This window comes from Staurois parvus, unplaced genomic scaffold (assembly GCF_062004578.1).
Source record: "Staurois parvus isolate SC_StPar_1 unplaced genomic scaffold, SC_StPar_1.0 ptg000709l, whole genome shotgun sequence".
NCBI classification, from domain to species: Eukaryota; Metazoa; Chordata; class Amphibia; order Anura; family Ranidae; genus Staurois; species Staurois parvus.
The window spans coordinates 1945072-1971639 of NW_028318505.1; the positions used below are offsets into that span (position 1 = coordinate 1945072).

Genomic DNA, 26568 nt, shown 5'->3' on the forward strand with positions numbered 1-26568 from the left:
CACAACTTTTAAAAAAACATGGCTGTGCGGGACTCCGATGAGAACTAATATATGTAGACTGGACTGGACGAAGATTACAACATGAGTTGGTATTTCGATCATTTAAATGTGGAAGTACAATTTTCATCAGCAACTGGTTTGGGTTGCCTAAACCCCATATAATGTATTCTTAATCCAGTCCAGTCTACACACCCTTCTTGACATCAAATCCTGAAGAAGGGGGCAATTTCTGGCCCCTGAAATGTGTTGGCTCCATTTTATCCTTTATTGAAATCAATTTGTATCTGGACTAATAATCTATCATTTGGCCCTTCAATTTTAGATCCATTTAGCCATACAGGGTTGCTTGGGTCTCACAGCTGAACAAAATTTACAAATATTTTGGCAGGTTAAACAGCCTGCATGTATGAATTTCCAACGGAGGTCAGCTTTAAGGTATCCTTAATGTCCGTAATTTCACATCATGACCTGCGAACGGTGAAAGATTGTTGTATTTCCCCAGTAGTGAATGAAGTCATAGTTTCGATGAATGCCTCCAATGTGCATTTCATATCTCAGGCCTTTAGCATTGTCATACAAAGACAATATGAATATCATGAGCTCAACTACTGTATCAAAGGCAGCCTGTTATTTCTCTAAGTGAGGATTGCCAGAAGCTGCAATAGTCAGGAAACCAAGTATCTCTAAAGGTTTATTCATACACAGTTTCACTTTTGCAGCTGGTTCACTTCAAGATTGGACTCTGGTTAGAAAGACTTCGGTCATGGAGACAACACCTGCACAAAGGTTTGTATAACTGCTATATATTCTGCTTTATCTGCTTTATGAGACCCTGATATCGTCTCTTACCTAAGTGCCCCAGGGTGTATTACTGCCACCTGCTGGAGGGGGGGGGGGCAAATCCATTGGCACTGGTGTCAAATACCAGCACTCACTAACCAATTACACTATATTGTCGAAAGTATTTGGATGACCCCTTCACATTTTTGAGTGGTGTTTCCACTGAACAGCTACTGTTAATGCTACAGTGTACATTAGAGATGGTTAGATGCTGGTGGCAACAGTTTAAGGAAGGTCTTTGGCTCCATGTACATGGGACACTTCTGAACGATGGAAACTGACAGCTGGAAATGTAGGTTAAAAAACATCTGTTTAGGAAAGGACAGCCCATAGGTATGGCCATTCTACACTATCGAAGGTCTTGGCCATGTCCAGTAGTGATCCTTCATCCATGTTATCCGCACTAGCCTGAATATTGAGAAAAAACCTGCGGAGGTTGACAGCTGTAGATTTCTGGAGCATGAATCTAGATTGATCCGAATGTATAATCCTGGAGATAACTTTTTTAGGGCGGAGAGCCAACACCTTTGCCAAGACCTTGATATCGCTCTGGAGCAGGGATATCGGCCTGTATGACCCTGGATCAGTGGGGTCTTTGCCTTGATTCAACAGAAGGATGATATTGGCTTTTGTGATAGAGTAGGGCAGACTAACCTGTTCTCTGTCCATTTTAACACACACCTTTAACAAAAATGTCAAAATACTCTCCCCATATTGCTTGTAAACCTCCATGGGCAGTCTATCTTCACCTGGCATCTTGCAGTTAGGGAACATGGCCATTTCCAGCTGTAGCTCCGGTACAAGAAGCTCACTTTACTGCCACTCCAGCCTAGAGCCCTTTATAAGGTACCCTGGTGCTTCCTCTCACTCTTTTGCTATGAGGACTTCTCCACAGGATGGTCACCACCTGGGTTGTTGTGTATTCCTTCTCAGACACGCTTACCCTATTTCTGCACCGTACTTCATGCGCACCCCACAGGGGAATACCCGCAATGATAGCAGTGGTGGAAACCAGGCGTGAGAAAACCACAGCTAAAGCTCAGGAAAAAGTTTGGCTTGCGGATGGCCTGCAAAATACTCAGACCACTGCATCCCTTGCACTGGAGCAGGACCTTGTTTTAACACCGGTCTCTGCATTTGTTTCTAGCTGTATCTCAGGCACGCAACACATGGCTGTAACGGACCCCAGACACCCACGATTGGGTATCTCCGTCAGGAAGGTGCTTCTCAGGCTCTGGAACATGAGACCAGTAAATCTTGCTATTGTTACCCCAAGATCCAGACGACACCAGATTTGAAGTAAACCAGGAGGTAGACTAGTTTATTTGAACACAGATGCAAGAGATATACACTCAGGGGACAGTCCCCCTCCCTGCATAATGACACAGGGTGGGGCAATCTACATTTAGTAACAAGAGACACACAGGTATTACACCTTCACACCAGCAGACAGTCCCATCAGGAGGGAGGGCTGCTGGAGACATCCCCCCCACTAAGCTAATACACATAAACACATACATCTCATAATAGTTTGCTCCCAAGCAAGACAAACAGTAGAACAATGGGATGCAACCACGTAACACCAAACAATCCACAACCCCCCCACCCCACCTATCTCCTAGACATGTCTACACAATATTAGGACAGATAACCCTGTACCCCTAACAGGCACAGGGTGACTTACACATAATAGGGATATGGGGAGCTGAAACAGGGCTCCAAAGTGAACTGGGTTCCATGGCCCCCACCCAAAGTGACTCCCATCACAGTGGCATAACTGGCTAAAGGAGGCTTTTCTGCACATTTTTCAGATAACTAACTTTAATACAGCCATCACAGTCCAAAGTCCACCAAAGTTCATGTTCACATGTGGATTATCAACTCTGGTTGATCCTCGTCGCCAATGAGCACTCCCAATTTGTGGACAGCTGCTAAATCAGAGCTATTGTGCCCAGTGAAAATTTAACTCACATGCTCAAAAAACACTTATCCAGCACTTCATTTTCACCTTCTAATGACTATATGGGGAAGAGCTGCCTCTTTAAATAATACATTTGCTCATGGATAGACTAGGGATTTGCTCCTTATTTGTCTTGTTGCTGAAATTTCCCTTCACTTCCTATGCCAGAGGCAAAACATGAAATAGACGGAAAATCCCTGCAAAGTGAGTAGAAATCCAAATGTTGTTTGCCGAAGAGATGTCTTCATCTAGATTTACCCTCCGCTCCTGTTGCAGTTAAAGTGTATCTAAAGACAAAATTTTGTTTGGTTTCTTTTTTTTGCCGTCTGTGGAGACTTCCCTTGCTTTCAAATTTACAGACATGGTCTATCGTTGTCACCATCAGGAAGCCGGTCCAGAGCAATGGTATGCAGCCTACATTGTACTGAGTGCATGTAGACAGGAGGCTTGTGGGTAGGCATAGTGTGGGGAGGCGTCAGTAAAGACAAAGAGTCCGGTTGCAATAAAACTTGGAACTTGTATTGAAGAGAATGCCAAACTACAAACACCACAGTGGGAGAGCGCCACTTAGGGAAACACAGTTCAGTTCAAATGCAGAGATGCAGTGGGAGGAGATGTGCTGACAGCGTCTGTTTCAGGGGGCAGTGTGCAGCCTAGCTGGTCTGGTCTCAAAGGGGAGGCTTCCTTGCAGGATTGTGAGTCCCTAGCCTGTGCCTACTTGTCTGCAATCTTTTCCTTCCATGCAAGTTCTTTCATTATACACTAGCTACTTTGCAAAAGCGCGCCAAAACCTATGGGGGGAACTTATAAAGGCCCTGCTGACCCAAGATAGCTACCAGGCGACACCTGAAGACAAAGTAGCTAACCAGAACACTGCTGCCATGACCCAGGAATCCAAGTTACCCCTGACTTCCTCTCCAGACTGTGGTGGCACTCAGGTTGAGCGCCACCTACATTAGAGTAAACAGACTGCACCTGTCTACAGGCTGGAGGAGATGAGTAAAAAAATGGAGAAAACCGTATTTTATGAAACAAAATGGCAATTGTTTAATACACCGTGTTTTAAATTTTGTCCACTTATAGTCTATACCAGTGATGGCGAACCTATGGCACGCATGCCAGAGCTGGCACGCACAGCCATCTCAGTGGGCACGCCAGGAAGAAGAGGAAGAACGCGCTCTCCTGCGCACCCCCGGGGGTGCGCACCGGGCGATCTCCATAATCGCTGTGTCCTACGGACACAGCTGATCACGTGACGTGGTAAAAGGCCAATCACAGCGGCCTTTTACCACGTGATCAGCCGTGTCCAATGACACGCTGATCACCGGGAAATGCAAATGCCAGTTCTCGGCTGCACTTTCCTCACGCTGTCAGATCGTGAGGAAAGTACTGCCGAAAACCGGCAGTTGTCAGAGCAGGGAACGGCACCAATCATCAGGGTCACTGATCATCAGTGCCCTGATGATCGGTGCCCAGCAGTGCCACACACAAGTTCCGCCCACCTGTGCCCAGCAATGAACCCACCTGTGCCCAGCAATGTACCCACCTGTGCCCAGCAGTGCGCCCACCTGTGCCCAGCAATGTACCCACCTGTGCCCACCTGTGCCGCCCACCTTTGCCCAGTAGTGCCACCCACCTGTGCCAACCAGTGCCACCCACCTGTGCCCATCAGTGCCACCCACCAGTGCCCATCAGTGCAGCCCAGCAGTGCTGCCAGTCAGTGCCACCAGTCAGTACCCAGCGGTTGTGCCAGTCAGTACCCAGCAGTGCCGCCAGTCAGTGCCCAGCAGTGATGTCAGTCAGTGCCACCTATCAGTGCTGTCTATCAGTACCCATTATCAGTGCCGCATATCAGTGCCACCTATCTGTGACACCTCATTAGTGCTGCCCATCAGTGCCACCCATCAATGATGCCCAGCAGTGCCGCCGTTCAGTGCCATCTGTCAGTGCCTCCAGTTGGTGCTATCAGTCAGTGCCGCTTATCAGTGCCCATCATTTCCTGCATATCAGTGCATCATCAGTGCCTCCTCATCAATGCTCAACAGTGCCGCCTCATCAGTGCTACCTATCTGTGCGGCCTCATCAATGCCCATCAGTGCTGCCTATCAGTACAGCCTCACCAATGCACATCAAAGAAGAAATATTACCTGTTTGCAAAATTTTAGAATAGAAGCAAAGGAAACCTTTTATGTTTTACATTTTTTGCTCTTTTTTCATTTATAGTGCAAAAAATAAAACACCCAGTGGTGATTAAATACCACCAAAAAAAGCTCTATTTGTGTGAAAAAATGATAAAAATTGCATATGGTTAGTGTTGCATGACCGCACAATTGTCATTGTTAAGTGCAACAGCACTGAAAGCTGAAAATTGGCCTGGACAGGAAGGGGGTAGAAGTGCCCGGTAGGCAAGTGATTAATTCCAGTGTTGGCACTTTGAAATAAAAAAGTTGGTTTTGTGTTGCAGTTTGGGCACTCGGGCTCAAAAAGGTTCACCATCACTGGTCTATACTGTACAAATTAACATAATCTATTTAGAACTAGGGCTGGGGGGTAGGCAGCAGAGGCAGCCACCTTAGGTGTTTTAGCAGGAGGTGGGGCAAAAAGAATGACCAGCAACCTATGCTGCTTAGGCAGTTCACAGCTCATGTAAGGTGGTGCACTTTGGTCTTTTTGCCTTGGCAGACCCTTGTCCCAGTGCTTCCAATGCCTCATACATTTTCACTTATGATAAGGGATGAGCAGAGCCAGAACCAGTTTTCCTGAACCCATAGGGAGGCTGTCAATTACCAGTGGCCATATCAGGTCAATAATATCATGAGCATCCACGCTTCTTTGTATAATTGCAGCCAGCGGTGGACTGACAACTCATTGGGCCTCAGGGCAATTGGGGATCATGGGGCCCCTGTGTCCTTGCCCACACTCAAAGCACACCCAAGAAAGCCTATAAAAAGGTACCAGGGGCATTTCATGGGGCCACAGTTAGTAAAAGATAAATTTAGAGGTTCAAATATAAATTACTGTATCACCCAATATATGGCTTCCATCCAGTAGCCAAAAAATATTCAGACCAAAGAAGAGATTTGTTAAAAGAGATTCACAAGAAAGCGCTACATTATGGACAGAATGCGATAATCAGAAAAATTTCCAAAAATTATGCTTTATTACACATTAGTGATTGACACTCGGGCAATCGCCCTGGTTTACCATCACCTCAGTATGAGACAATACACACAGACCTAAAACCATTAAAATCACACCAAGACCGGTCTGGATATATGTGCTGCAAAGGCTATGACCACCATAGTCTAAAGCATTTGCAGCACCGCACATTGGTTACACTCCCTGTAGGAGGTATTTTCAAAAAATTATACCATGGGTATATAATATCACATACTATGCATATAAGCACATATAGTTACCACATAGGTTACACTCCCTAAAGAAGGTGTTATCAAAAATTGTACCATTGGTATATAATATCACATGCAAGCATAAGGCAAATACAGTTACCACATGGAGAGAAGCATAACCCTAGGCTTATATAAGGCAATGTGGGTAAAAAATTGAATGAAAAAAAGGTCTGTGTTTAGGTCTGTGTGTATTGTCTCATACTAAGGTGATGGTAAACCAGGGCGATTGCCCGAGTGCCAATCATTAATGTGTAATAAAGCATAATTTTTGGAAATTTTTCTGAGTATCGCATTCTGTCCATAATGTAGCCGCTTTCTTGTGAATCTCTTTTCACAAATCTCTTCTTTGGTCTGCATTTCATGGGGCCCCCTACTGACCCCGGGCCCTCGGGTACTGCCCGAGTGCTCGAATGGCCAGTCCGCCCCTGATTGCTGCTGAAGGGTAGCAGCTCATTGGGCCAGCAATATAGAGAATTTCCAGGTTCAATCACAATCCAATCCACAATCCAAACTCATCCCAGCTGATACGAAGAAAAACTCTAGCTTTAATTATTTATTTATTTTTTGTATTTGGATCGACCTACGAATTCATTTCAGCAAATTGTTTAGCCAACAACGTATCTTCCCCGCAATACTCCCTCTGTACCTATCCACTGTGAAAAAGAAAAAAAATAGCCTAACAAAGCCTCAAACTCTCCGGTTTCAGAAGCTATTGCCTGTTTCCCAAAGCAATCCCATCTTCACCAAGCAAATAAACAGAAAGTCTGTCTGCCATGACTGAGCTACAGAGATGGGGAGAACTGTGGATGGAGTATTCTGGCTGGGCAATACTGCCTCCACAGGTTGAGATTATGTTACTGCACCCTTATGTCTTGAGTCCTGTATACCTGCAATGACAAGCATGCTCTTCATCAGCAGGGCTTTTTTTCCGTGGGAATGCGGGGGAATGCAGTTTCGGCACCTCCAGCACTGAATGTATGTAGTGGCAAGGGTTGTTGGGGTGTGCTGGAGGGTCTACTAATACTGGCTGCTGGGGTATCAATTGCTGCTGGAGGGGAAGTCTATTTTTGTTGGGATCTCTTGTTTCTGAGGAGTCAGTTGTTGTTCGGGAGTCATTTGTTCCTAGGAGGGATCTACTGTTGAGGGAGAGATCTATTGATGCTGGCTACTGGAGGGTCTATTGATTCTAGCTGCTGGGAGATCTGTTGTGCTGCTGGGGGTCTATTTTTGCTGAGGTGGATCCTTTTTTGGCTGGGGTGTTATTTAGTTGTGGGAGGTCCATTGATGCTACTTATAGTTACATAGTTACAATTAGTTAGTCTGGCTGAAAAAAGAGTCCATCCAGTACAACCAATGAAAAAAAATATATATAATCCTACACCCACAGTTGATCCAGGGGAAGGCATAAAACCCAGCAAAGCACGATTCAATTTGCTCCTGCAGGGAAAAAAAATCCTTCCTGATCCCCCGAGAGGCAATTGGATATTCCCTGGATCACCTTTCCCTATAAATGTTATATCCAGTTATATTCTGTGTATCCAAGAAAGAATCCAGGACTTTCCTACAGCAATCCACTGAGCTGGCCACAACCAACTCTTGAGGGAGTCTATTCCACATTTTCACAGCTCTTACTGTTAAAAAACCTTTCCGTGCTTGGAGATTAAACTTCTTTTCCTCCAGATGTAAAGAGCGCCCCCTTGTCCTCTGTGATGACCTCAGGGTGAATACATGGAGATCATATCCCCCTTATGTATTATACATGGTGATCATATCCCCCTTATGTATTATACATGGAGATCATATCCCCCCTTATGTATTATACATGGTGATCATATCCCCCCTTATGTATTATACATGGAGATCATATCCCCCCTTATGTATTATACATGAAGATCATATCCCCCCTTATGTATTATACATGGAGATCATATCCCCCCCTTATGTATTATACATGGAGATCATATCCCCCCTTATGTATTATACATGGAGATCATATCCCCCCCCTTATGTATTATACATGGAGATCATATCCCCCCTTATGTATTATACATGGTGATCATATCTCCCTTATGTATTATACATGGAGATAATATCCCCCCCCTTATGTATTATACATGGCGATCATATCCCCCCTTATGTATTATACATGGAGATCACATCCCCCCTTATGTATTATACATGGAGATCACATCCCCCTTATGTATTATACATGGAGATCATATCCCCCCCCCCCCCGTATGTATTATACATGGAGATCATATCCCCCTTATGTATTATACATGGAGATCATATCCCCCTTATGTATTATACATGGAGATCATATCCCCCCCTTATGTATTATACATGGAGATCATATCCCCCCTTATGTATTATACATGGAGATCATATCCCCCCTTATGTATTATACATGGAGATCATACCCCCCTTATGTATTATACATGGAGATCATATCCCCCCTTATGTATTATACATGGAGATCATATCCCCCCTTATGTATTATACATGGAGATCATATCCCCCCCTTATGTATTATACATGGAGATCATATCCCCCCTTATGTATTATACATGGAGATCATATCCCCCCTTACGATCATGGTGGCAAGCCCTTAAGAGCAGCCCTGCGGTGAACAGCTCCACACACAGTAAATGGGGAGGACTGGATGAGAGGGGCTGAAAGATATCTTGCGGTGGGTGGGATGGACCTGTTGCCCTAACCAATGTGCAATAATATATACATACCCCATTGTGGTTACCTATATCAACATGATGACTATTGAGATTTATAATGCACTATAATAGTGTGACATTACCTACTTCATATAGCAGTGTGCCAGCTGTGTATATACAGGTGGAACTCAAAAAATTAGAATATGGTGCAAAAGTTCATTTATTTCAGTGCAGCAACTTGCAAGGTGAAACTAATATATGAGACTCATTACATGCAAAGCAAGATAGTTCAAGCCGTGATTTGTCATCATTGTGATGATTATGGCTTACAGCTCATGAAAACCCCAAATCCACAATCTCAGAAAATGAGAATATTACATGCAATCAATAAAACAAGGATTGTACATAGAACAATATCGGACCTCTGAAAAGTAGAAGCTGCATATGTACTCAGTACTTGGTTTGGGCCCCTTTTGCAGCAATTACTGCCTCAATGCGGCGTGGCATGGAAGCTATCAGCCTGTGGCACTGCTGAGGTGTTATGGAAGACCAGGATGCTTCAATAGCGGCCTTCAGCTCTTCTGCATTGTTCGGTCCCATGTCTCTCATCTTTCTCTTGGCAATGCCCCATAGATTCTCTATGGGGTTCAGGTCAGGCAAGTTTGCTGGCCAATCAAGCACAGTAATCCCACGGTCATTGAACCAGGTTTTGGTGCTGTTGGTAGTGTGGGCGGTGCCAAGTCCTGCTGGAAAATGAAGTCAGCGTCCCCATAAAGCTCGTCTGCGGAAGGAAGCATGAATTGCTCCAAAATCTCCTGGTAGACGGCTGCATTGACCCTGGACTTAATGAAGCACAGTGGACCAACACCAGCAGATGACATGGCTCCCCAAATCAACACAGACTGTGGAAACTTCACACTGGACTTCAAGCATCTTTCAGTGTGTGCCTCTCCATTCTTCCTCCATACTCGGGGTCCTTGTGCCTCTCCATTCTTCCTCCATACTCGGGGTCCTTGTGCCTCTCCATTCTTCCTCCATACTCGGGGTCCTTGTGCCTCTTCATTCTTCCTCCATACTCGGGGTCCTTGTGCCTCTCCATTCTTCCTCCATACTCGGGGTCCTTGGGCCTCTCTATTCTTCCTCCATACTCGGGGTCCTTGTGCCTCTCCATTCTTCCTCCATACTCGGGGTCCTTGGGCCTCTCCATTCTTACTCCATACTCTGGGTCCTTGGGCCTCTCCATTCTTCCTCCATACTCGGGGTCCTTGTGCCTCTCCATTCTTCCTCCATACTCGGGGTCCTTGTGCCTCTCCATTCTTCCTCCATACTCGGGGTCCTTGGGCCTCTCCATTCTTCCTCCATACTCGGGGTCCTTGGGCCTCTCCATTCTTCCTCCATACTCGGGGTCCTTGGGCCTCTCCATTCTTCCTCCATACTCGGGGTCCTTGGGCCTCTCCATTCTTCCTCCATACTCGGGGTCCTTGGGCCTCTCCATTCTCTCTCCATACTTGGGGTCCTTGTGCCTCTCCATTTTTCCTCCATACTCTGGGTCCTTGGGCCTCTCCATTCTTCCTCCATACTCGGGTGCCTTGGTTTCCAAATGAGATCCTAAAGTTGCTCTCATCAGAAAAGAGGACTTTGGACCACTGAGCAACAGACCAGGTCTGTTTTTCTTTAGCCCAGGTAAGACGCTTCTGACGTTTGTTGTACAGGAGCGGCTTGTCAAGAAGAATATGACATTTACGGGAGACCGGATATAGTGAATACAGGGTCCAGAAAGACCAGATAAAGTGAATGCAGGGTCCGGGGAGAGCAGATATAGTGAATGCAGGGTCCTGGGAAACCGGATATAGAGAATGCAGGTTCCTGGGAGACCGGATATAGTGAATGCAGGGTCCGGGGAGACCGAATATAGTGAATGCAGGGTCTGGGGAGACCAGATATAGTGAATGCAGGGTCCAGGGAGAGCGGATATAGTGAATGCAGGGTCTGGAGAGACCGGATATAGTGCATGCAGGGTCCGGGGAGACCAGATATAGTGAATGCAGGGTCCGGGGAGAGCGGATATAGTGAATGCAGGGTCTGGGGAGACCAGATATAGTGAATGCAGGGTCCGTGGAGAGCGGATATAGTGAATGCAGGGTCCAGGGAGACCAGATATAGTGAATGCAGGGTCCGTGGAGACCGGATATAGTGAATGCAGGGTCCGGGGAGACCGGATATAGTGAATGCAGGGTCCGTGGAGACCGGATATAGTGAATGCAGGGTCCGTGGAGAGCGGATATAGTGAATGCAGGGTCCGGGGAGACCAGATATAGTGAATGCAGGGTCCGGGGTTTAGTAATATTTTACCATTCTGCTAACAAGACACCATCCACAAGGGGTTAATCTCTGCCCACTAAGTGCTTACTACATGCTTCCTTTAGGAGTATAGATTGCTCATCATGATTTCTTATTTTGATCTTGCAGGAAGATAAAAGCCATTTCTTTTGAAGATTATCACAAAATTTGGAGTGAAATCGCTACATCGACTGACGCTGAGGATTTACAAGCTGCAGGTAAAGATGGACAGGGGCATAGAGACTGTGAGCCTTGTCTAAGTCCCAGTGTTTTATTAGGCTTACCACGCTTTATATTTATCATTTTTGCTCTCAGGAAAGTACTTTGTTATATAAATGGAAAAAGATCAGAGTTTTGTCTGTAGTGGTACCTCAGGCAGTACCTTGTATGACCAGTAGACGTCACTGGTGTTCCAAGAAACAAGACTGAAATTCAAAGAGTACAGCTTGGACCTTGAAGAAGGGGACATTTCCCGAAAGCTTGTCCTCAAAATTGTATGTTAGTGCAAATAAAAAAAAAAAAAAGTATCACGTCAGTACTCAATTGTTTCTGTCGCAAATGCACTAATACGGCTACAATCACCTCAAGCAAAATTCAAACGTAAAATATATTGGTTTGGAACATTTTTTTTTTATGGTGGTCTAAAACAGGGGTCCCTTTGCTTGCTTTTATCCGGCCCTTGGGGCACTTTTCCTTCCACTGATACCAACGATGGGGCACTATTCCTCTCACTGACACCAACAATTGGGCGCTATTCCTCCCATGGACACCAATGATGGGGAGCTATTCCTCCAACTGATATCAATGACAGGGCACTGTTCCTCCCACCGACCCCAACGACGGAGCACTGTTCCTCCCACCGACCCCAACGACGGAGCACTGTGCCTCCCATTGATCCCAACGACGGGGCACTGTTCCTCCCATTGATCGCAACGACGGGACACTGTTCTTCCCATTGATCCCAACGACGGGACACTGTTCCTCCCATTGATCCCAATGACGGGGCACTGTTCCTCCCATTGATCCCCACGACGGGGCACTGTTCCTCCCATTGATCCCAACGACGGGGCACTGTTCCTCCCATTGATCCCAACGACGGGGCACTGTTCCTCCCATTGATCCCAACGACGTGGCACTGTTCCTCCCATTGATCCCTACGACGGGGCACTGTTCCTCCCATTGATCGCAACGACGGGGCACTGTTCCTCCCATTGATCGCAACGACGGGACACTGTTCCTCCCATTGATCCCAACGACGGGGCACTGTTCCTCCCATTGATCCCAATGATGGGGCACTGTTCCTCCCATTGATCCCAACGACGGGGCACTGTTCCTCCCATTGATCCCAACGACGGGGCACTGTTCCTCCCATTGATCCCAACGACGGGGCACTGTTCCTCCCATTGATCCCAACGACGGGGCACTGTTCCTCCCATTGATCCCAACGACGGGGCACTGTTCCTCCCATTGATCCCAACGACGGGACACTGTTCCTCCCATTGATCTCAACGACGTGCAACTGTTCCTCCAATTGATCCCAACGACGTGGCACTGTTCCTCCCATTGATCCCAACGACGGGGCACTGTTCCTCCCATTGATCCCAACGACGGGGCACTGTTCTTCCCATTGATCCCAACGACGGGGCACTGTTCCTCCCATTGATCCCAACGACGGGGCACTGTTCCTCCCATTGATCCCAACGACGGGGCACTGTTCTTCCCATTGATCCCAATGACGGAGCACTGTTCTTCCCATTGATCTTAACGACGGGGCACTGTTCTTCCCATTGATCCCAACGACGGGGCACTGTTCTTCCCATTGATCCCAACAACGGGGCACTGTTCTACCCATTGATCCCAACGACGGGGCACTGTTCTTCCCATTGATCCCAACAACGGGGCACTGTTCTTCCCATTGATCCCAAGGACGGGGCACTGTTCTTCCCATTGATCCCAACGACGGGGCACTGTTTCTCCCACTAACCACCAATGATGTGGCACTGTTCCTCCCACTGACCCAAAGATGGAGCACTGTTCCTCCCACTGACCCCAACGACGGGGCACTGCTCCTCCCACTGATACCAATGATGGGGCACTGTTGCTCCCACTGACATCAATGACAGGGCACTGCTCCTCCCACTGATGCCAGCGCATTTTCACTCCCACTGACCAAAATCCAGCCCCCCTAAAGTTTGAAGGGCAGTAAACTGGCCCTTTTTTTACAAACGTTTGGAGACCCCTGGTCTAAAAAATGAAAAATATATTTATTTTCCATAAAGCGGAAATATATTCACCTCAACTTTTCAGCGATGTGATTACATCCTTTGCCGGCTGCTGTCATCTTCCCTCTGCGAGCCAGGCTTTCTGCTTCTTGATTGGTCGTGGGGGATGGCATCATGCGCAGCCTAGTATACATTCAATTGATAACTGTGAGCAGGTAGTAAGTGTGCAAAGGACATAGCATGTCTCTTCTGCACCAAATTGCTGCCTGTTTGCAGTTTTTACAAGTTAGGTTTAGTTCCGCTTTAAAGCGGAGCTCCGGGCTCCCCCAAAAAATTAAAAGTCAGTAGCTACAAATACGGTAGCTGCTGACTTTTAACATAAGGACACTTACCTGTCCAGGGGATCCTGCGATGTCATTACCCGAGCCAATTCTTCAATCGGCTTCGGGTGCTTGCGTCGGCATCTTAAGTAACGGAAATCGTCAGTGAAGCCTTACGGCTTCACAGCTGGTTTCCTACTGCAAGCTGCGCTTTGTGAATGGTCTCGCAATTACACTTTAATATGTAAAAATATGTATTTCTGTATATTAATATTAAGTATTTCTTTCTTTGAAAAGTAGGGGAGTTTTAGTCTACCTTTTACATGTCTTCCAGAGAAGACATAGCAGTCTATTGTAAAGGGTTTGTTGCTGACTGAGCTCAATAGCTCAAGCAGATATGTACACAAAGAAAGGGAGTCAGAGCCAAGAATCATATGGGGTTATTTATTAAAACTGCCCGTTGCAAAATTCGGTGCAGCTCTGCATAGAAACCAATCGGCTTCCACATTTTATTGTCAAATCTTAAAATGAACAAGGCGACGCTCAGCAGGGTGGACATAAACAGTAATAGAAACCTGACAGAGGTCCTAATCCTTCCCTACTGTATCCAAAACTAAACAAAATAAAGTTTGACCTATACATACACTTTTAGCCCTGGTTCACACAGATGCGGTGCAGAATTTGCAGTGTTTTCTTTGCACCGCAGCATGTGAACCGCTGTGGGTGTGTATGTTATGTTAACAATACCCTGAAATCTGTCCGCAAAACCTGGTGCGATGTGCAGAATCCCCATATGATCCGATTCTAGTGCGGACAAAAAAAAAAAGGGTCCTGCAAAAACTAAAAAAAACCCAGCGGTGATCAAATACCACCAAGAGAAAGCTCTATCCGTCCTTAAAAAATTGGTAAAAATGTACCATGTTTACAGTGTTGCATGATCACGTAATTGTCATTCAAAGTGGGCAGCACAGTAGCTAAATGGTTAGCACTTCCACCTGGCAGTACTAGGGTCGTTGGTTAGAATCCCCACCATGGCACCACCTGCCTGGAGTTTGCATGTTCTCCCTGTGCCTGCGTTGGTTTCCTCCGGGTACTCCGGTTTCCTCCCACACTCCAAAGACATGCTGGTAGGGTAATTGGCTCCTGTCTAAATTGTCCCTAGTATGTGTATGTATGAATGTGAGTTAGGGACCTTAGATTGTACACCCCTTGAGGGTTAGGGACTGATGTGAATGTACAATATATATGTAAAGTGCTGCGTTAATTGATGGCGCTATATAAGTACCTGAAATAAATAAAGTGTGAGAGCGCTAAAAATTGAAAATTGGCCTGGGTAGGAAGGGAGTGGAAGTGCCTGGTAGGCAAGGGGTTGATAGTCTCTTTGAGAGGGCTTAAAGTGGTTGTAAACCTCAGACATGAAATATGAACAAAGCACATCCCTCTATAGTGTGTACTTGCTTGAATTGAGCACTTGGGGGTTGATTTACTAAAGGCAAATAGACTGTGCACCTTGCAAAGTGCAGTTGTTCCAGAGCTTAGTAAATGAGGTAAAGCTTCGCTTTGCAAAGAATATCCAATCACACGCAAGGAAAAAAAAAAAAACAACTTTTTTGGGTTGCACATGATAGGATGATGGAAGTCAGCAGAGCTTATGCTCATTTACTAAGTTCTGGAGTAACTTTGCAAAGTGCACATTCTTTTTGCCTTTAGTATATCAACCCCTAAGTGTCATTTCTGTCTGATGCCACCTTCCTCTGCTATCTGAGTCACTTCCAACAAGTTTTCCTGACATCAAGAGAATAATGGTGACAGGGTAGGGAGCTCCAGTAGATTATCAGCCTCAGCTCTGTTCTTGAGAGCTGTGTGAAAGGGGGGGGGGGGTATCCCTTTCCTCCAATCAGCTCTCAGAACTCTCCTCACTGGGCTCTGTAGAGTGTAAGGTCAGCTTTCCATCCCCTTCTGAAACCTCAGACAAACTTTATAAATTCATCATTTTGAACGGCTGTAGAGGAAAGAACACTGCAGATAAACAGGTACAACTTATGTAGGAGGATTTCTTTCATCTCTGTGTATCACTTGAGGCCAGTCACTGCACTGGGGGTATGGAAGGGTTTACAGCCACTTTAATAGCCTCTTTGGGAGGGCTGAATAGCTTCTTAGAGATAACACAGTGAGTCTCCAGAGGACACCAGACAGCTCTGGATTACTGACAAAATTAGTTTAAGTTTTAACAATCTATTTTCCATTTTTCTGCAGGGCATAAAGGACTCAAATCCAAAGAACAGGACAAGCAAACCAATGAAACTAGTAATGCAAACAAACAGTAAGTAGGATAACATACCGCTGATTAACCACAACTCAATTTGCTATAGGCTGGGCGGGACGTTCGTCTTTCCGGATAGATGTCATATGACATCCTCCCAAAACGAGCCTCACGCATGGCCGAATGGGTGCAATCTGTCACCGGCACAGCAGATGACTGATCAGTGTACCAGCCCACTACTGGTACCATGTGATCGCCGTGGCCAATCACAGCTGATCACTTCACAACTGTAAACTCAATTCAGTTCATACCATTCACTGTGTACAATCATGTTGCTAGCCGTGATTGGTCACAGTGATCACATGGTATAGACAGGGCCCATCTGTACCATGTGATTAGCTTTGGCCGATCACAACAAAACACACTGAATGAATCAATTTCATTCAGTAGAATGCTTGCTTATAGAAGTGAAATTCACTGCTATAAACAATCATAATGTGTAAAAAAAAAAAAAAAAATCCTGATCACTTCCCCAGAGTAGTACAATGTTACTATGGTAACATTATATTACTCTGGTCACAGAGAGTTAAAAAAAAAATCATAAAAAAAGAAAAATTTTTTTTTTTTGTTGTACTGTCACCAGCCAGTGTCCCTGATCAACGCCACACCAGTTGCATGATGGTAACATTATATTACTCTGGTCACAATGAGTAAAAAAAAAAAAATCGTAAAAAAAAAGGAAATAAATGTAATGAAAAAGAAAAAAAATTTTTTGTTGTACTGTCACTAGTCCGTGTCCCTGATCACCGCCACACCCGTTGCATGATGATGCTGACAGTAAAAAAATAGTGAAATAAATTTAATTTCTTCATTTCCCAAAAAAGTATAACAAAAAAACAACTTCAAAAACTCTCCATGCTTCTTACTAAATACCTTTCACTGTCTACTTTCCAAAAGGGGGTAATTTGGGTGGTATTTGTACTGTCCTAGTGTTGTCGGTCCTCAAGAAATGAGATTGGTCGATCAGGATTGATCGATTTCCAGATACAGTGGGGCAAAAAAGTATTTAGTCACCACCAATTGTGCAAGTTCTCCCACTTAAAAAGATGAGAGAGGCCTGTAATTGGCATCATAGGTAGACCTCAACTATGAGAGACAAAATGAGAAAACAAATCCAGACAATCACATTGGCTGATCTGGAAAGAATTTATTTGCAAATTATGGTGGAAAATAAGTATTTGGTCAATATACTGTATACTGTTCTGTATGTACCAAAGTTTGTGGACTCTATAACTTTCCTAAAGACTACATAATATACACTGATTTTGGTTATTTTCACCAAAGAAATATAGCAGAATACATTTTGGCCTAAATTTATGAAGAACAATTATTTATTTTCAAAATTTTATAACAAAGAAAAACTTTTTTTTTTTAATTTTCGGTCTCATTTCATTTATTTAGTAAAAAAATAAAAACCCAGTGGTGATTAAATACTAAAAGAAAGCTTTTCAGAAAGCAATTCAGATTGGGTACAGTGTTGCATGACCGCGCAATATTAGTTCAAAGCATGACAGCGCTGAAAGCTGAAAATTGGCCTGGGCAGGAAATAGATAAAAGTGCCTGGTATTGAAGGGGTTAAATGGGCAGCACAGTGGCTAAATGGTTAGCACTTCCACCTGGCAGTACCAGGGTCGTTGGTTCAAATTCCAACCACGGCACCACCTGCCTGGAGTTTTGCATGTTCTCCCTGTGCCTGCGTGGGTTTCCTTCGGGTACTCCGGTTGCCTCCCATACTCCAAAGACATGCTGGAAGGTTAATTGGCTCCTGTCTAAATTGTCCCTAGTATGTGTATGTATGAATGTGAGTTAGGGACCTTAGATTGTTTGCCCCTTGAGGGTTAGGGCCTGATGTGAATGTACAATATATATGTAAAGCGCTGCGTAAATTGATGGCGCTATATAAGTACCTGAAATAAATAAAGTGTGAGAGCGCTGAAAATTGAAAATTGGCCTGGGTAGGAAGGGGGTGGATGTGCCTGCTAGGCAAGGGGTTGATAGTCTCTTTGAGAGATTGTAAACCTCAGACATGAAATATGAACAAAGCACATCCCTCTATAGTGTGTACTTGCTTGAAGTACCTGAAATAAATAAACACATGGCTGTATTCCATATCATCATATTCATGTCATCCAGTCTTCTTTCTAGCCAGCAGTTGTCACTTTACTCCTCTTTCACATATTCAGATATAAATATGAAAAAGTTAACTGGAAAGCAATCCCCTCTTCTGTGTTGTTTGTTGAGTTAAGCCATAGTGCTCTGGGGAATCCTTGGTTATGTTTAAAGGTTAATTTGTAAAACAAATAGTATGTGTATAATAAATAAACAAAATGGAATTGTCATTGAACCATTACAGTTTCCTTTTTTAGGGCTCATTCATTTGGGGTGATTAATCCAATCCTCTACACAGAGCTGCTGGCACATGAATGTACATGTAGGCAGCCCATAGATACACGTGGATACACACAGTCGCATGTCAAAGTTTAACATGTGGGCAAGAGTGGGTGAACGGATCTGAACGCAGACACTGTGCCTTTGGATCCATGCGCCTGCTCCTGCCTGCATGTCCCACTTTGTCATGTGATTGTGTCTGTGCAGCCGCTGCATGCGCATGCACTACTATGGGCTGCCTGCATGTAGGTCCAAGGTGCATACACACACGCCTGCAAATGGCTCTGCATGGGGGACACTATTAATCACCCGTCTGAATGAGCCCGTAACCCTTGGCACCAAATTGTTTGATCTACTACCAACTTCTCATCATGTATCTTTTTGCATGGATAGATACAACATCATTACCCGCAGGGGGCTTATTGATGATAGAAGAAGAGTGATTCCATCCATACGGCTGGGGAGTGAGGAGGACCCTCACAAATGTGTGTTCTGCCGGTTGTCGGGTATGTACTGTATCTGTTATATGTGTTGGGGTGATGCAAATTCCCTACAGTCAGAGGTATAGTGAGTGTTCCTACCCAGGGGCGGACTGGCAACTCATGGGGCCCCCGGGCAATAGGGGATCATGGGACCCCTGTGTCCTTGCCTATACTCAAAAAAGCCTATGAAAAAGGTATCAGGGGCATCTCATGGGGCCCCCTACTGACCCCGGGCCCTCGGGCAGTACCCGAGTTTCCAAATGGTCAGTCCGCCCCTGTTCCTACCTATCATGTAGTATTGTTGACAAACGAGATCAACAGTCGTAAGAGAAATATAAAGGCCGCCAGCAGGACCGGTGCTAGAATATTTTGCGCCCTAGGCAAGACCAGCTACTTGTGCCCCCCCCACAAAAAAAAATTTTAAATATTAAATCAACAAAACATAAAACTGCTAAATGTATTTTAATTTGCAAAAATAAGTGCCACCAGCACCAATATTAAAGACAAAATATATATTAGCTATTTATATGGGCAGCACAGTGGCAAAATGGTTAGCACTTCTGCCTGGCAGTACTCTGGTCGTTGGTTCGAATCCCAACCACAGCACCACCTGCCTGCAGTTTGCATGCTCTCCCTGTGCCTGTGCGGGTTTCCTCCGGGTGCTCCGATTTCCTCCGACACTCCAAAGACATGCTGGTAGGTTAATTGGATCCTGTCTAAATTGACCCTAGTATGTGTATGTATGAATGTGAGTTAGGGACTTTAGATTGTACGTCCCTTGAGGGTTAGGGACTGATGTGAATGTACAATATATATGTAAAGAGCTGCGTAAATTGACGGCGAGATATAAATACCTAAAATAAATAAATAAATTAACTGTATTAACCAATCAGACAGAGAAACAACAAAAAAAAAGCAACAGACTTGCAAAACTCCACAGTGATCAGCGGCCACCAGTCAGCTTAAAGTAAGGGACTGAGTCTGAGAGGAACACTGGAAGGAGCGGCAGCTCAGTTGCTACACTGACCCCAGACACCTGGCATCTTCCTCTGTCCTTTCTTCCTCCCCCTTTCCTCAGCTGAAGGATCATTCATGACATGGCGGCGTCCCACACGATTAATCAGCATCTGCTCCCTTTACCCCGACCATTGTCCACCCCCCCTCCTCCTCCCGTCACCACCATGACCCACTGTCCTCCTAGGCTAAGCTCACCTCTGATGGCTCCTGCCGGGGCACAGAGTTCAGGCTGCTGCTCTCAGTGAGGACAGGCAGCCTCCCAGCACTACACCACTTCCCTTGGCTTCCCCATAGGCTCTAGCTGTGTAGAAGGTACTAAATGGTCATGTGTGTGTACAGGCTGTGAGACAATTGTACGGAAGCGTAGGCAGGACAGAGCACACGGAGAAGATGGGGAACACACAAAACTTTATTGAAGCAACAAATTGACAGACACTCAATGGGGAAATGGCAGGGAGGGTGATGTGTGCGCAAACCAGGGACGATTCCAGGCACGGGGGGTCTTCAGCGACAGGCAGGCAATCTCCCCCCTAGGCTTGGGGCCTCAGCCGAGCTCCCTCCATGACTGGACAGCGGATTGGAGACTCGGGCAACAGGCGGCAACCTACCACTGGGCAGGGGCCTCGGGCGACAGGCGGCAACCTACCACTGGGCAGGGGCCTCGGGCAACAGGCGGCAACCTACCACTGGGCAGGGGCCTCGGGCAACAGGCGGCAACCTGCCACTGGGCAGGGGCCTCGGGCAACAGGCGGAACCTACCACTGGCAGGGGCCTTGGGCAACAGGCGGCAACCTACCACTGGGCAGGGGCCTCGGGCAACAGGCGGCAATCTACCCCTGGGCAGGGGTCTTGGGCAACAGGCGGCAACCTACCACTGAGCAGGGGCCTCGGGCAACAGACGGCAACCTACCACTGGGCAGGGGCCTCGGGCAACGGGCGGCAATCTACCCCTGGACAGGGGCTCGGGCAACAGGCGGCAACCTACCACTGGGCAGGGGCCTCGGGCAACGGGCGGCAATCTACCCCTGGACAGGGGCTCGGGCAACAGGCGGCAATCTACCCCTGGGCAGGGGCCTCGGGGACTCAACGGGACTCTAGCTGTGGAGACTGGCCACAGCACAGCTCCCACCCAGCTTTCTAGGGTCATTGGGTTCACGGGGCACCACAGGTAGCTATACTCCGGGCATGCCATCAGGACACGGGTGGTCAGTGCACACACAGCGGAGACAGTTCAGGACACGAGTGGTTGGTGCACACACCGGGGACAGTTCAGAACACGGGTGGTCGGTGCGCACAGCAGGCACAGTTCAGGACACAGGTGGTCAGTGCGCACAACAGGGACAGTTCAGGACATGGTGGTCGGTGCACACAGCGGGGACAGTTCAGAACACAGGTGGTCGGTGCACACAGCGGGGACAGTTCAGAACACAGGTGGTCAGTGCACACAACAGGGACAGTTCAGGACACGGGTGGTCAGTGCACACAACAGGAACAGTTCAGGACACGGGTGGTCGGTGCACACAGTGGGGACAGTTCAGGACACTCACGGTAAGCAGCTTGCAGACCCTCAGTGGCAGGCGGCTCCAGACAGGGACGACCAGCGGTCAGCATTCTAGGGACAACCAGTGATCAGCAGACAGCAGCAGCTCCCAGGGCACTCAGCAGCAGACAGCCTCCAGGGACACGCAGCCACGGACAGTGTACAGGCTACCATCATTATCTCATCATTCTCTGTGTAGAGAAATGAAGAATTCCTACAAGTGGTCCATAGGCCACACAGTGCCAGGTGGCAGTGCGCCCTAGGCAGCTGCCTAATTTGCCTAGTGAAGGCACCGGCCCTGGCTTCCAGTGCTGAAAATACTAGCGGCCTGGTTATCCTTGGCTTTATTGTGGTCACAGATCTGAAACAAGTTATCAGCAGCCAAAATTCATATATATACTGTGTGTATATATATATATATTATTTTTTTTTAAAAACACACACACCAGCCATAACATTATGACCACCAACCTTAACCCTTTGAGGCATGGACTCCAGTAGACCTCTGAAGGTGTTCTGTGGTATCTGACACCAAACTGTCAGTAGCAGGTCCTTTAAGTCCTGTAAGTCGCCAGGTGGAGCCTCCATGATTCAGATTTGTTTATTCAGCACATCCCATAGATGCTCAATTAGATTGAGATCTGGAGAATTTCAGGACCATGTCAGCACCTCAAACTCATTGTTGTGTTCCTGAAAACAGTGTTGCATTTAACAGACCGGGCCACCTTCTACCATTGCTCCGTGGTGCAGTTCTGACGCTCACATGCCCATTTTAGGCACAGGTCAGCATGGGTACCCTGACCGGTCTGCAGCTACATAGCCCCGTGCTCTACAAACTGTGATGCTCTGTGTGTTCTGATACCTTTCTATCACAACCAGCATTCACTTTTTCAATTCAGCAATTGTAGCTACAGTAGCTCTTCTATTGGATGAGGAGCCTTCGCTCCCCACATGCACCAATGAGCTTTGGCCCATGACCCTGTTGCCAGTTTTCCTTCCAACATGGAAGAAAAATATATTTTTGCAAGTGCCATTTGTGTACTGGAAGGGATGCTGGAGGTCCTGGCAGAACTTTTGCAAGCAGCATTGGAAGTACTGGTAGAGATTCTGCGGATGCCATTCGAAGTCCTGGCAGGGGTTCTGTGAGCCTCATTGGAAGTACTGGTAGAGATTCTGCGGATGCCATTCGAAGTCCTGGCAGGGGTTCTGCGAGCCTCATTGGAAGTACTGGTGGAGATTCTGCAGATGCCATTCGAAGTCCTGGCAGGGGTTCTGCGAGCCTCATTGAAAGTACTGGTAGAGATTCTGCGGATGCCATTCGAAGTCCTGGCAGGGGTTCTGCGAACCTCATTGGAAGTACTGGTAGAGATTCTGCGGATGCCATTCAAAGTCCTGGCAGGGGTTCTGCGAGCCTCATTGGAAGTACTGGTAGAGATTCTGCGGATGCCATTCGAAGTCCTGGCAGGGGTTCTGCGAGCCTAATTGGAAGTACTGGTAGAGATTCTGCGGATGCCATTCGAAGTCCTGGCAGGGGTTCTGTGAGCTGTTTGTTTTTTTTGGGGGGTGTTTGTTTTTTTGTTTTTGTTGTTTTTTTTTGTTTAACTTTTTTGTCTGAGTATAGATCTGTGATTGTCCCACGCATGTTTGAAGCCATTTACTGTTGCCTGGCTCACTAGCTCTGCTTGAAGTTTATTCAAAGTATCAACTACCCTTTCAGTCAAATAGTCCTTTCTGAGTTTAGTTTTGAACTTTCCTCCATTTAGTTTAGGTCACGTCCCCGTGTTCTTGATTTTGGTTTCTTCCAGACCTGACAGCAGTAATGATCATTGTATTAAATGTTTATTGTAGTGACTTTTGCCTAGTCATGCATTTACGCGGTAAGATGAAGTCACTTGCCTATAGCGGGTGGCAGTGTTCATGTGGCAGCTTAGGACCTCTTAGCTCTGCACCCCCGCCTTTCTAAGGCTTAGTTCACACTAGCATTGAAAGCAGGCATTTGAGGGGCGTTTTTAATGCTATGAAAAACGTATGAAAATGATACACATGGCAGCTCACAGTGCTGTTCACACTGAAGCGTTAGCATCGCGTCAAAATTGATGCTGTAATTGCAATTTTGGGAATTCCAGGAAAACTCCGGACACGAACTTGAGGAAAACAAGCTTTTTATTTACCGGCTTGCTGACCTAGCCAGACTCGTGTCTGCAAGCTAAGTGCCTTGAGAAGCATCTTACATGGTGTATATCAACAATTACGTCACAATGCATATATTTCCTCTTTACTTTTTGTAGCTTTAAAATACATTCTGAGCAGTTCACGATATATCCTTGGCGGTTTCACATTTAGATAAAATATCACCAACTGGAAGTTAGGGTGTCAGCTGATAGACTGAAACACTTTGTTCCACAGGAAATGAGGGGAGGAAGTGAGTCGATGACCTGGTTCTCCAAACAGATGCTTTTAGAAAGGTTAAAGCTTAGAGGGGAACTCTGCAATATTTGGGTGCTGCCACAATGCCTCATATCGAGTCAGGAGTTGAAGCCTTTCTACGCCTTCCATTCAAGTCTATGGTGATGCTCCTCGAATGCCTGGCAGGCATTTGCGGGGCATTTGCGAGGCGTTTGCGGGGCGTTAATACCATTAAGTTCATTACAGGTGTTTGTGGTGCGGTTTTAACGCTTGTAAAACGCTTATAAAATGCCTCCAAACCGCACATAGGGCGTTTGGGGAGTGTTTTTAAAGCTCATTAAACACCTGTCTAATGCTATAGGGGCATTTGGGAAGAAGTCAAGTGTGAACAAGCCCTAACTCTCCCTTCTTGCCTCTTCAGAAAATTTTGGCATGGAGTTCCTGGGACACACAGAGCCACACACAAGCCAGAGATCTGATGTCAACCGAGATGCTACGACGTGGTTCTGTGGATCCAGCCGTGATGGAGAACTTCAGGAAGAGGAGGTGGATCACCTGGTGGCCTGGACTAATACACTCACTTCTGAATTACTAGAAGACTGAAGGCTAAGGGCCAGTTCACACTCCATCTCAGTTGCTTTTTTTCTGCATCCAAAGCGCACAGAAAATAGGTGATATGGTTGTCAATGTCATAGTTCACATCAGTTCCAGTGCATTTCGGTTGCAGAAAAAAAAGTAGAGCAGGCTGCATTCTTCCTGCACAGAACTGCACTGGAATGCAGTAAAACACATAAAAAGCTCACTGGAATACATCAAAATGCACCAAAAAATGCACTGGAATGCACATGTCCCTAATTACATTGAAGAGAGGGGAAAAAAATGAACTGGAATGCATAAAAAAAATAGTAGAATGCGTCAAAAACGCACTGAAATGCATCAAAACGCGCATGCGGAAACGCATCCGGACTGCGTTTCTATAGCGTGATCCGGCCCTTAAACCATCCAACAGACCCCATGGTAAGAATACCTGGTTGCAGCCCTCCTCTCTATCTGGAGACAAATGACTTTGTCCCACACTCCAAAGACATGCTGGTAGGTGAGTTGTCTCCTGTCTACATTGCCCCTAGTATGTGTATGTATGAATGTGAGTTAGGGACCTTAGATTGTACACCCCTTGAGGGTTAGGGACCTTAGATTGTACGCCCCTTGAGGGTTAGGGACTGATGTGAATGTACAATATATATGTAAAGTGCTGTGTAAATTGACAACACTATATAAGAACAGGCATACCTCGGTTTACAAACGCCTCGGTTAACGTAATTTTCGGTTTGCGAATCCATTGAAAATAATGTCTCGGTTTATGAATTTTTTTCGCAATACGAACGGATTAATTGGTTTTCAATGCATTTACAAATTAATTTTTAATCATGTCCCTGTACAGTATTTATGCCTTTAAAGTGCACTTTATAAAGAGTTTTGAACAGATACAGTTGTGTTCAGAAGTTTGCACACCCTGGCAGAAATTGTGAAATTCTGGCATTGATATTGAAAATATGACTGATCGTGCCAAAAAATGCTCTTTTATTGAAGGATGATGATCATATGAAGCCATTTATTATCAAATAGTTGTTTGGCTCCTTTTTAAATCATAATGATAACAGAAATCACCCGAATGGCCGGATCAGAAGCTTCCCTCCCCTGGAATGTTTGGCCTTGGTACAGACACACAAGGTGACACACACGGGATAAAATGCCAATTACAGTTTATTGTCCCACATCTGTAGCTTTTTAAATTGCAATTAGTGTCAGTGTATAAATACCGTATTTGCCGGCGTATAAGACGACCCCCTACTTTTCCTGGTAAAATATAGGGTTTGAGCTATACTCGCCGTATAAAACTACCCCTCTTCCAACGCACACCAAATAAAAATGAAAAAACATCAGATTTGATTTCAATATGGTATTCCAATGATGGGAGGCTATTCCTCCCACTGACACCAATGATGGGGCACTATTCCTCCCACTGATACCAATGATGGGGCACTATTCCTCCCACTGATACCAATGATGGGGCACTATTCCTCCCACTGACACCAATGATGGGGCACTATTCCTCCCACTGACACCAATGATGAGGCACTACTCCTCTCACTGACACCAATGATGGGGCACTATTTCATCCACTGACACCAATGATGGGGCACTATTCCTCCCACTGACACCAATGATGGGGCACTATTCCTCCCACTGATACCAATGATGGGGCACTATTCCTCCCACTGACACCAATGATGAGGCACTACTCCTCTCACTGACACCAATGATGGGGCACTATTTCATCCACTGACACCAATGATGGGGCACTATTCCTCCCACTGATACCAATGATGAGGCACTACTCCTCTCACTGACACCAATGATGGGGCACTATTTCATCCACTGACACCAATGATGGGGCACTATTCCTCCCACTGATACCAATGATGAGGCACTACTCCTCTCACTGACACCAATGATGGGGCACTATTTCATCCACTGACACCAATGATGGGGCACTATTCCTCCCACTGATACTAATGATGGGGCACTATTCCTCCCACTGACACCAATGATGAGGCACTACTCCTCTCACTGACACCAATGATGGGGCA

General features: G+C 46.1%; 1 protein-coding gene across 2 annotated transcripts in view; it reads left to right on the plus strand.

The window, feature by feature from the left end:
• UBE2U (ubiquitin conjugating enzyme E2 U) overlaps positions 1–25402 on the plus strand; it is a 76410-nt gene extending 51008 nt beyond the window's left edge. For both annotated transcript variants that reach the window (XM_089653391.1, XM_089653392.1), the window contains exons 7-11: positions 720–786; positions 11349–11437; positions 16018–16084; positions 18866–18978; positions 24339–25402. In XM_089653391.1, coding sequence (XP_089509517.1) covers positions 720–786; positions 11349–11437; positions 16018–16084; positions 18866–18978; positions 24339–24520 — 518 coding nt within the window. In that variant the 3' untranslated portion in view covers positions 24521–25402. The remainder of the gene's footprint in view (positions 1–719; positions 787–11348; positions 11438–16017; positions 16085–18865; positions 18979–24338) is intronic.
• The last annotated feature ends 1166 nt before the right edge of the window (positions 25403–26568 follow it).